The sequence below is a fragment of the Acanthisitta chloris genome, unplaced genomic scaffold, assembly GCF_000695815.1.
Source record: "Acanthisitta chloris isolate BGI_N310 unplaced genomic scaffold, ASM69581v1 scaffold31943, whole genome shotgun sequence".
NCBI classification, from domain to species: domain Eukaryota; kingdom Metazoa; phylum Chordata; class Aves; order Passeriformes; family Acanthisittidae; genus Acanthisitta; species Acanthisitta chloris.
The window spans coordinates 2,755-14,513 of record NW_008664781.1 but is presented as its reverse complement, the minus strand read 5'-3'; the positions used below and the strand labels follow the sequence as shown (position 1 = coordinate 14,513).

Below are 11,759 nucleotides of genomic sequence, written 5' to 3'. Positions count from 1 at the left end.
AAGAAGAGAAAGAGTGAGAGGTGAGATTACCTATGGAAGTCAAAATTGTGCACTATAAGGCATATACACCAAGCTTTATTGCCATGTATTTTCCAAACTGCTTTAATCCCTTGCCTCACTCCCCAAAAGTCACTCACCACAAGCCAAAGTGAAATGACACTAACTTGATTACATCTTGAGCAGGTCAACCAATTGACAGTCCCCCAAAGACGCCAATAAACATCCCGCCAGGATTTCAGTTCCTCGTGAAGGCCAATTAAGTACTCATGGACTTCCCAGGTTTTATCTCTGAAAAAGCAAAACATCAGGTTGCATCCAGTCATGACTCTGTTTTGATCCTGCCACCAGGACAGTGAGGTGGAGGAGTAGAACAACACATGTCCCACTGCTGAAAAGCCTACAGCAGAGTTACAAGAGGAAGAAACAATGTGAGACAATCATTACTGAATTTAGAGCATGGAAGAAGAGACTTTATTCTTTCACAAGATCCCAAACTCACTAAGAACAAAGAATTACAGCTTGATTCATCTCAAGCTCCATGTACTACAAATTTATACGTTTCTTTTATGTATTTGCAACACAACAGTAATTACTTAGTTAAGAATTCAAGCTGGAAAACACAAGATCACATCTTTGATGAATGGACATATCTGATGCTTCTAGTCTTAAAAATACAGACTTTCTTCCTTCCTAGTGATATAATAACATCTCTTCAGAATTCAAAAGAGAATATTCAACTTGCAGTGGCACATGTTATCTTTGTCAAGAGCAGATACTGTTTTCCCACAGTTTTAAGCCCTGGCCTGAACCACTTTTGTTATATATGCACCTAACTTAGACCAAGTGAGTAGTACTGCCTAATGGAAGTTAGTTCTAGGCACCACTAGAGAACCTGTGCAAACATATTTTTAAATAGATAGTATTGTATTAGCTCCTGAGCCTGAATTCATTAGCAACCAGCATCACTTCACAGTGAAGGTATTCTGTGTAGAAAAGCAGTCACAGGTACCACAAGGCAAATAATTAGATCCTAATCCTCTGAGGAACTTTAAAGCTCTGCACATTTATCTGCTAGGAATTGCAGAGCAGCTACATACAGTCAGCTTAAGTAAACTAATACAAGTAATGAATTTTACACGGCTAATCACCATTGATCCTAATGGGTCAGGACAGGGTCTCAAGGCTTCGTTCTATTTAGGCTTCTAGGCAGAACTTAATCCACACCTTGGAATAACTTGTGGGAGGTAACACTAAATACATGTTACATCAGGAGCTGGTATTGAACTGTTTTGGTAGTTCTGAACAAAACAGATCTGATAAGAAAGATTTCCTGTTACGAATTTCCCACCACCTTCCTTAAAGGGGGCAAGTGGGGAGGGAAACTGCAGCTGACCAGGTACTGGTTTCATTAAGAGAATCCAGCTGTTCACAACCATGGATCAAACAGAATGGAATTAAACACTTGTGCCAGATCAATCAGGCATACATACAGGATAGGTCCTAGAAGCTCCTCTGACAAATACTTTGGAACAGAAAAACAACTGGCCAAGTTTATTTATAGTAGTCTTCCAGCAGATTGAGCATTTGATTTGACAGTATAAAGTCAGCCTAGAAAATACTCTTTAGCCTTTCTCTGCTGACATAGGTGGATCTATCCTTCACTAACAAACCTTGAATAAATGCAGCCTTTAATTGAATTTGTCATCAACTACACACACCTTAAAATCCTCTGAAGAAAGAATTAGTTGAGTATTTTCTATTTAAGACAGCACAACCTGAAACAGGCCTCCCAGGAATCATGGCTGTAGTTTTCCCATTTCCATTCAGCAGCAGTACTGTTGAATGAATTTCAGAAGTATATCATCACAATCCTCCCCCCACCTTTTTTTTTCTAGCTAATACAAGAAGTTGAGATGTTTCATATGTATCAATATGATATGTCAGTATGAATATGCAGTACTTTAAACATCACCCAAAATCAAAGAGGTGAAGAAACATTTGTAAGACAAATATATATACATATATTGACTACCTTATATGAACATAGACAATATTCCCATGTTGATCTATATTGATTTTTCCTGGTACACAAGGAATTCTTCTTTCGCTCTCTTTAGTTAGCAGCTTTTTACATAAACAACACCTAGATTATAAAAAAAAAAAAGAAAAGAGAAAGAAGGACAGAATACTGGCGTAAGAGCAGGACTTCAAAACCCAAGGACTGTCCTTGCAAATGAAGCAGTAATGCAAAAAGACCATACCTGTACAATGTTGCTGCATTTCCTCTGGAATCTGGATTAACATATTCTGGATCAAACAGTCTCTCAATCTTCTTGCAGAAAAGTTTACTATTAATGACAGCAACACAGCTTACCCATTAGAGAAAACTGGAAATTGCTTTATGTATAGTGAGACTAACAATTACATTCTGATAAGCAAAATCACTCTCAGAATCTTCTCTCATAATCCATCTTTTACTATAACTTTCCTTTAAATTAATCTATCTCTCATTTTTACACAGATGTGAGCAAAGAGATACTTTGCTTTTTTTCCTGTACTCTATTGCTTGCCAAAGTAAACTGCCAGCTTCTACCTTGACTAAAAGACCCTTTATCAGTGAATACTGCTGTGAAATTACACTTAATTCTGTAAATTATAATGTCTTCATCCCTACTGATTAAAATCTTCTCTTACTTTTGCCTTGTTTGGTTGTCTGCACTCCAATAATCAGCCCTTACCTTGATACTAACCTGGAGTTCTTATGTATGAAATAGCATTCCAACACAACTATTCAGCCTTCCAGCCATCCTAAATTCTGGCTAAACATCAGAATTCACGGGATGCTGAAGCCAAAACACTCTCTAGGAATTAGGAGCATGTCATCCCACAAAAGATTCCTTACCCTAATCCTGGCTCCCATGCTATGCTCCTGGTGAGGCCTTTTCTTTTGCTTATTTCATACAAAACACTCTTCCCTTTTGTTCATAATTTTAATTTAAAATTATGAAGTCACATCATGATATTCTGCATTAGAGATACATTATATGAGAATATAAATTGTACATATTTCAAATCCCAGAGTCTTAGCTGTTATGAAATATAACCCAAAAGCTCAACAGAACTTCAGTAGTGTATTGCACGGAATAAAGTTACCTCTTAAATTTGTCTCTTTTGTCCTTCAGCTCTTCCAGTTCATTGTGTGTGAAGAGATCAGCAATGTGTGTAACAAGATTAGCATTGATACAGTTCATGTTACATGGGGTGGCCACAATAGCATTCATATTTTTGTGACAATAATGAATACATTTTTCTACCTAGGAAAAGCAGAAACATGAATGTTTAGGCATTCTAGCCAAAACACATACAAATTGCTTCAAGACTTTTACTTTTTCAAGTGTAGTGGTTTGGAAAACCATTTAAATTCAACTTAAAGAACAGCCTCAGATTTGTCTAAAGGAGAGTCTGAATTATTGTGATTCTGAATTACTTTATATTCTCCTCCAAAAGTTTCTGCAGACCAAAAAAACAACTCCACAAGTGTTTCATCTTCAACAAGTGGTACCTTCCAATTGCTTGTAAAGAGATAATCCACAAAACACATCATAGTATTGCCTGTATCTCAGTTTACTGTGGATCACCCCAATGACAGAACTTTCGACAAACATTTTAACAAAGTCAGTAGATATTACTTATACAGAGATGGAAAACCAAAGTTGCAGAAATGTCCTTTGGGTAAAAAGGTTATTAACCAAAGATAATTTATTTCACAATCTTTTTTGATGAAATCTAGCAGAAGTCAGTCAGTGATGTCACTCTAGATCAGCCATTGGAAAGTAAATCCAAGATCCCACTGTTACATTTAGAAATCACTTAAGTTTTATTGCATTGAGATTCAGCAAATATTAGAATACTGCACCAAACAGGAAAGTTGGTAAAAGTCTCAGAATGTTCTCATTGCATCGCCTGTTTATGGAACAGCCGAAACACAACAAACAAGCTGTTAAGGCACCTGGTAATTAACTGTGCCCTCATGGCAGAGAATCTTTCTTAATACTTACTAATGAATCCATCTTCAAAAACTCAGAAGAAATAAGAATTGATATGACATTTGATGGTTCTGAAAAGCAACAAAAAAGAGGGTTTTATTTAAATGAATTTTTTTGTAATTTCATATCACTTCCCTCCCTCTGCATGTTTACTATCTGGTTTAGGTATTATTTTACCAATCCACCTGTGATTCCATCTTCCAATACACAGAACCTTTTCCATCTTAACCAAACTTGGTTTATTATTTAGGCGACCAGAGAACAACTGTAAGAACCTGGAATTTATTAAAACTGGAAAAAGTTGCTTCATAGGGATACAATGACTCAATGATTACACGAGATTAGCTTCCATCTGTAGCCATCACACAGTATTTCAAGTTATAAACAAACCAAGAGAATAAAGTTATATTTTAAAAAATGTCAGCAAAGCCTCATACAACAAAAGATCTACACACTTTCTTTTACCTAAAGTGGGCATTTCATGAGGCTCAGAATCCTTAGTGTTCCTTTTAACATATTTTATGAGCCAGTCAAAGATGTGGACATCACAGTGCACGGAGATGTCCACCTCTTCCCAGCGCTGAGCATCCACCGAGAGGTATTCAGCAAAGTATTTCATCTCAGAAATCAGAAGGTCTCGAGGACACACAAAATCTTCTTTGAGGTTTTTGGCTTCATCACACACATGGATCACCATATTTGGCCTCAAAAAAAAATAAATGCCACAAACCAAATTAGGAGCTTAAGCCAATTAGAACATCAAATCCCAGCAATCTCATCTCCAGCTCTGGATCATGTTTTGCAACACTGATGTCACTAACAGGGATTTATTAACACGAGGAAAAGAAATTGGAGTTATTAACTATTAATATAAACTATTTACAGAAACTGCTGTTGGATAGCATTGGCAGGGGGAGACAGATGCATATCCTCTGACAGATAATCAGTGCAAATTAATTAAGGGGCTGGATAGAGAAAATTTCCAGCTTCATTACCCAATTTTGTCACCTGTTTGTTATAGGATATCACCTGAATTACATAGAGAACTTATTTTTCTCCCTGATTTTGTAGAAAAAAATAGCCAGAGAGAAATGCCTAAGTTACTAAGGCACCAAGGACAATAACAGCATAAAACAGCAATTTTCATCTGTGGAAATTAAAATTGGTTTCTTACTACATTAAATGTCTATTTCTTATGAAAAGGTCAAAGCTAGGGTCAGTAAACGCTCTCTCTGCACAAAGATGGTTACTGCTGTGTTTCAAACAAACACTACTTTGTGTGTACTTGGATAGCATGAAAAACAGGGATGTGATGGGATGGAAGTGACATGCATGGCTATTTGAATTCATGGTAAGGTTTTTCACTTACAGCTTTCTTTTCCTGCTTTTCCACAGGACAAATCTATGTTCACAGAGTATTTTTTAATTAAAGTGTTATTGAGCATCAATCTTGTTTCATTCCTTTTCAAAATCAGGTTGTTTCCCATTCCTGCCACAGCAGTCATCAATCACCCAGAAGAACACTATGGACAGATTTATAAATACCCCCCTATTGCACACAAGACATTCTCAAACCAACTCCCACTATTTCTGTAGCAACATAAGGTTTCCAAATTTCTTACAGCATTTATTAGGATGTTCCCAGCTGTTTTCTTTCTGGTAATAAAAAACCATGAGCAATTTGGACATCTTTCTGTCAGTTTTCCAATCCCTTAGATAATAAACACACAAAGAACTTACCCCTGGCTTTCATCGGTGCTTTCTCCACTGTTAGGTACAGGACCTTTCTCAGATTCTGCAGAACAATTCCTAGGGGAGGTTGCACTGGGCCTTCCTTCAATGTAAGGAAAAAAGGCTGCATTAGAACAAAAATGACTGACTTTTTGCTCTTCAGCACCTCGGAAACACAACTCAAGTATGGCTGTCACAGTGGAGCAACATGACACAACCAGCAACAAGTCTGCTACCATAAAGGCTCCTCAATAACCCAGATTCCTGCTCTGAATTCCATGCACTGGAAACGCACATGAGCCGTGCTGCTGGACTGCCCAACATTTGGCTACAAACCCAGATCAGTCCTGTTTCAACACAGAGCAGTCAGATTTACACAGCCTTCAGCATTTCCTTCTGGGAATGCAATCCATTCCTTTAGCTCTCCTTGTCTGCTTTGTGGGATATGGGTCTTAAGACTGTCACATCAAAACTCCTGTTTTCAGGAAGCTTTTGCTGCCAGGATATAACAACTTGAGACTAATTCCACTTCTTGCCACCAATGTGTCAGCTTTGGAACTAAGCTGCTTCCAAAAAGCAGCCCAGAAGTCTCTTAAGATGTGTTTTTGCCAAGTTTCTTACATATGTGACTTAAACCAGCAGATCATATGAAACAATGTTACAAGACAGCAGACTGTAATTTGCCTAGTCCTAGAGCTACATCCTGGAGGTTAATCCATGAAAAAAAGGACAGCTGCACTTGAAATAGGTGATCTTCACAAGCAGGGAAAAGGGGACACAAAACCAAGAGGTCCAAGAGGTCTAAGTCACCAAATCCAGTGAGTTCTGGGTCAAGGGTTAAGACAAGAATAACTTTTCTGTGGTGATGAATGGATCACTGCAATCAAATTTGAATAATCTTGCTTGTAAATCAGAAATATCATAATCTTTTTTTAAACAACAGAAGGGCACATATCTGTCTTCTACTGATGAAAACCCATAAGGTCATGATTTTCCATGATTACTCCATACTCTCAGACTTCTAGGAGGTTCCAGAAGCATTTTCTCCCTCTTTGTGCAATGTAAGAGGCTGAATTCTTCTGAAAGTGATTAAGACAGACCTCTTCATCTTATAGCTAAATAACTAAAGCACACTGACAGCAAAAATTATACAGTTTGAAACACAGCAGTTATGCCCTTCAGGAAAGTAAAATTATTGCACTGGAGGCAGAAGAAACGAAACTTTATCCAAAGATACAGCCTGGGGCCTTGCACAGTTAAGCCTTAGTAATGCCCTAATAGAGGAAACACAGTTAGTAAAAGGGGAAGATTCCCTCAACAGACTCCAGTAAAACCTTGGAAAGGGCCGGGCCAGCCACAGCCTTCAAGGTGGTCATCCCACTGCAGGCAGGTGAGGTGGGAGCCCTGGATTTTGAATGCAAGGAAAGGTGAGAGTTTTAAAGGAAGGGACTGGGGAAATACATGACATGGAAGTTCTGTCTGCAAATGTTAAGAAGTTTATTTTGAACACAATGAAGTATTTAATAAAAGAAATAATGCTGACAAGAACATGCAATATAGCCAAATTAACAGGGCGGTCTTGCACTTCACCACACATTTTTTCCTCTTTTTTCCTTCCCCCCAGAAAATTACAGATTGATTGGCTTCTGGAAGTTAGTAATAAATGCTCTGGGTAAAAAGGCTCTGCTATATGCTTGTTTACTGTCATAAGATGCATTCAGAGGGACTTAACAGCAGTCTGCCTTCCAATTAACATGCAATAAATGAACCTTTAGAACTCAGCCAAAACCAGAATCCAGCTCAAAATCAGTTTGCTCTGATTGCTTTTTCTTGCTGTTACTCATGACTACAAACAAATGCAAACAGGCACAAAATTCTTGATCCTAGCAATAAGCCAATGTGAATAAATTCACTAGGAAACAATTAATTAAACAAAATACATTAACAAATAGGCTTTTCTCAAATACCCAGCTCTGAAATGTAGAGGTACCTCACAAATATTAAGAAGGTGAGTTCACTCAAGCCTGTGAGAGAAAAGATTAATTATCCTAATTTCACATCAACAAATTACACGTAAACAGGGCAGATGATTTATCCAAAGTCACAAAGGAAACAGAATAATCTCAGGTTAGGATTTTGTCCTAGGAACCAATCAGGTTAGCTGCATTAATCCCCATTAGATGTGTTACATTGTTAAAAATTAAAACATGCACTAATTGCCTAAGGAGGTCTAGAAGCAGAGTCAGCTTGTTAATGGCCTACTGGGAAGCTACTAATCTTACAAACAGGCACCTGTGGGTGCCAGCAGCAGTTATTCCCCACCATGCATGTAACTACATAATTGAAAGCTGGAACCATTTTAAGTCCAGACACTCCATATACAGTTTTTCAATATCACCTTTTGATTAAAGTTATTGAAAACACTTGATTCATTCTCCACCAAAGTTCAAATAGCTGTTTTTCTGCTGCAGAGAACAGTGAAAGCTGCAGCACCATGAAGGGCATCAAAACAGAACACTTTGATTAAATACTTCATTGCTGTCTTAATTTTTAGCACAGAAATTGTTTATTCATCACTGAAGCAAATTTCTCATGCAATGCATTTACCAAGTCCTACAGGCACTGAGAACATCTCAGTCTATCATGAAAATCAGGGAATAACTATCACACAGCTAATTACAACTTCTGACAAGAGAAGTACTTAAGGAAGTGTTAACAATATTTAATTGTGCTGTGATTGAATTTACAACTATTAGGGCCGGTCCTCTTCTGCCAAATTATTACTGGGACACATAATTGACTAAGACATATTATATGGCATCACAACACTGTCTTGCATCAAAAATTAGCCAAAGGACATCCAAGCAGAATGGCAAACACAGGGCTTATAGCTGGGAGAGGAAGGTCTGCCCTCAAGGGATCACCACTGCAGCTTTTCTCCACACACTTTAATTATTTTAATAATGCTGCTTAATGTGACTGCAAATGGCTGTAGGTTTAACAGCACACCACCAAAAATCCTAACTAGAGGATTCAGCATAAGGATTTATGCCTTTTGGAAGGATGACTTATTAAAAATACCCAAGTAAGCACTGATTCTTAATCTAAACTAATGGAAAGTGCCTTCTTGTATGCATTATAGTTATACTTTACTTTCCAGAGATGAATGACTACTATTCCCGGGTGGACTTACCACTCAGGACAGCAAAGCATGCACATAGTGATCATCAAAGCCAATATATTCCAGAATGACTAAAAACATACCAGTTATAGTAATGGAATCCTGCCCAATAGCAGGCTCCTCAAACTCTGTCTGGGTATCGAGCAAGGAGGATTTGATGTACGTAGCTAAAGTTTCCACAGGACTCCCACCAGCAGCCATCAGGGAATTATACTGGTTGTCAACAGGTGAACTTCCACTGCTTTTTAGCTCATCAAACCTTTTTGCACACTGTCACAAGATTAAATGATAGGACAATGAAGCAGTAGCTTTCAATACATTTTTAAAAACTATAATTTGAGAAGGATTGTATTTCATATCTTCTGTATGTGAACAGTTACTGATACCAAATTTATGCTGCTTCCTATTTAGTTAGTGGTATCAGGACAGTACATAGATATACAGTAAAATAAGAGTGACCATAGTTAAATACTCTAACAGAAAGAGAAAAAATTAAATAGAACCTGTTTCAACCTTTAGTTCCTTAAGCCCTGTGATTTTGAGCCTGATGGCCAAGAGGGAAAGTTATGGGGAGAGTATAAATTTTCGTTTTGTACATAAACATCGTCAAATAATATTAAAAGTAGCTATAGTATTTGGTTCATATAATTATTATTCTTTTACTTAATGACCTCCATTGTGATTTGGACAAAAGGTGATTCCCACTACAGTTCTTTTAACTTCCCATTCCCTGTTCTGATGAACTACAAAGTTTTTGTTTTGTCAGTTTGTACCAATACAATGACAACTATGGGTTTAGTTCAGCAGAATACTACACACGGGTGATTTGCACATACAAATAAATGTACTTAAATCTACAGGTGATCCTCCTGTGACACAGCTCTGGGGCTCCACACAAGCAGCTGGATTGAATCACTTATTGTGGGTTGAGCTAACTGACATTGCTTGATGCCACCTCTCCCTTTGGGCCAGGGAGACACAGTGACAATATCCTCTGATATTCCTATGTAGTGTCCCAAATTTGTGATGATGTCAATCTACTATATACAACAGATAAGTAAATGGATATCTGTGCTTTTATGTAACTGCCCTAAACAGTAACTCCACATATTTAAAACACTTAGTTCTTTTAAAACGGAGTTATCAGATGTGCTAATCATTCATAGTAATTAACATGAGGAGAGAGCTCACTGGTATTATTATTTTATTTGCTTGATGTGCATGGTACGGTCTGTATGTTTAAATGTAAACAGCAGAGACATCCCCAAGCACTTTGCCAAGCACTTGAAAAGCACTAACATTCCCTAGAAGCTTCTATTCCCAATCACTCATTTTTATGTTCTAAATACAGTGACGCCCAACAGCAAAGCTATAAATGTGAGCTGACACACTTGATTGAGTTTGCCAGAAAGTAAAGACCATTGGCTTTTTTTCTTTCAGCTTTGCTGAATCACAAGGGCAAGAGACATTTTCCTCTCATCCTCTCAGATATGAGAAAGTAAAAATTATTACTAAAAAAGTGTTTCACCAGCAAATTCAGCAATCCAGAAAGATAAGTATATGGAAGTTCTAGATTCTCCCAACTCTATTCCAACCAAAGTAGGACCAAGCAAAAGGCATCTGCACTCAACTACCTAATGGAGATCTGTAACTCATACTTCCCTGGAATTGTAACAAGAAGCATACAAAGTTATTAGGTATGAAGTACACTACAACTTACATGAGGTTAGTGGGTACAGGCAGCCTTTCCAAGAAAGTCTTAATTATGTAATTTGAAATGTTAGCACAACTACTTTTTTTATTCCACTTTTTAATTTTTACTTTTCAGTAATTTTTACTCTTATTCTGTATCAGTTCTAAGGAAATAAAATGCAGAATGTGGTTCTTAATTTCAATCTTCAGGTTCTGTAAAAACAACAAAAATCTTTTTTGCAAGCTACTGATAATTTAACGTTTTTGATTCTTCAGGTAGAAATTACTTCTAGAAGGTAGAAATCTCTTAATTTCAATTTCCTTCCCTCCCCCCAAAGAGGGGCTTCATAAAGCACTTCTTGAAGCACATAAATCCTTTACTAGTAAACTCACCTCTTTGGATGTGTATCCTGGAACTAGCCTTGCCACACTGTCCCAGTTGATAGGCTGAGGAACACCAATTAGGGAACAGAGGATCATATCCAAAACCATTTGGTTGTTGTCATATGGAAAGTTATTGTTTTCTGAAAATCCACGACTCATCTTTGGCTACTTAAGCCTAAAAGAGAAAGAGTTACTAGTAAATCTCTCTAAAGCTTCATCTGTGTTACCTGCAGCACTCCATGAATTGCTGTGGGAAGTGCTGACCATGGCATTACAGTCCAGTACTGAGGCTTTATTTGACAAAATTTACATGTTCTCAAAACCCTGAAAGACAAACTGATGCACAAAACACGCCCAAACCAACTCAACAGCAGCAGGCATTACACTCCATTCCTTTGAGTTGTGTTTCAAGGAGGAATTCATGCCACAGAGCCCTCCTCTATGACAGAAAGACTTCCCACAATCTCAAAATAAAACAGCCTAAGATACAGAGAGACTTCTAGATTTACGCACATTCAATCACAGTTATCTGTTCCCCCAACTTTCTGCTCTCAGCTTTGCTCTCCTCTTGCTCTGCCCATCTGTTCAGCACACCCAAGGCACCCAGCTAAGGGCCATCAGTAATAATTTGGAGCCAGGAAACACACCTGTATGTCATTCAGCTCTCATCCCGAAGACCTGACTTAGTTGTCCTAAGGCACTCATAACTCCTGATTAGCTCAGAT

General features: G+C 37.7%; 1 protein-coding gene across 2 annotated transcripts in view; it reads right to left on the bottom strand.

Annotated features, from left to right (window-relative positions):
- Positions 1-11,206, bottom strand: part of KIAA1841 (KIAA1841 ortholog) — a 17,494-nt gene extending 6,288 nt beyond the window's left edge. The window contains exons 1-9 of one of the 2 annotated variants that reach the window (XM_009071498.1): positions 11,044-11,206; positions 9,042-9,228; positions 5,787-5,880; positions 4,512-4,750; positions 4,059-4,117; positions 3,154-3,314; positions 2,262-2,348; positions 2,033-2,143; positions 152-288 (exon numbers count right to left, since the gene is read on the bottom strand). In XM_009071498.1, the coding sequence (XP_009069746.1) occupies positions 152-288; positions 2,033-2,143; positions 2,262-2,348; positions 3,154-3,314; positions 4,059-4,117; positions 4,512-4,750; positions 5,787-5,880; positions 9,042-9,228; positions 11,044-11,193 (1,225 nt within the window). In that variant the 5' untranslated portion in view covers positions 11,194-11,206. The remainder of the gene's footprint in view (positions 1-151; positions 289-2,032; positions 2,144-2,261; positions 2,349-3,153; positions 3,315-4,058; positions 4,118-4,511; positions 4,751-5,786; positions 5,881-9,041; positions 9,229-11,043) is intronic. The other variant, XM_009071497.1, reaches the window with a different exon arrangement.
- Positions 11,207-11,759: the final 553 nt, after the last annotated feature.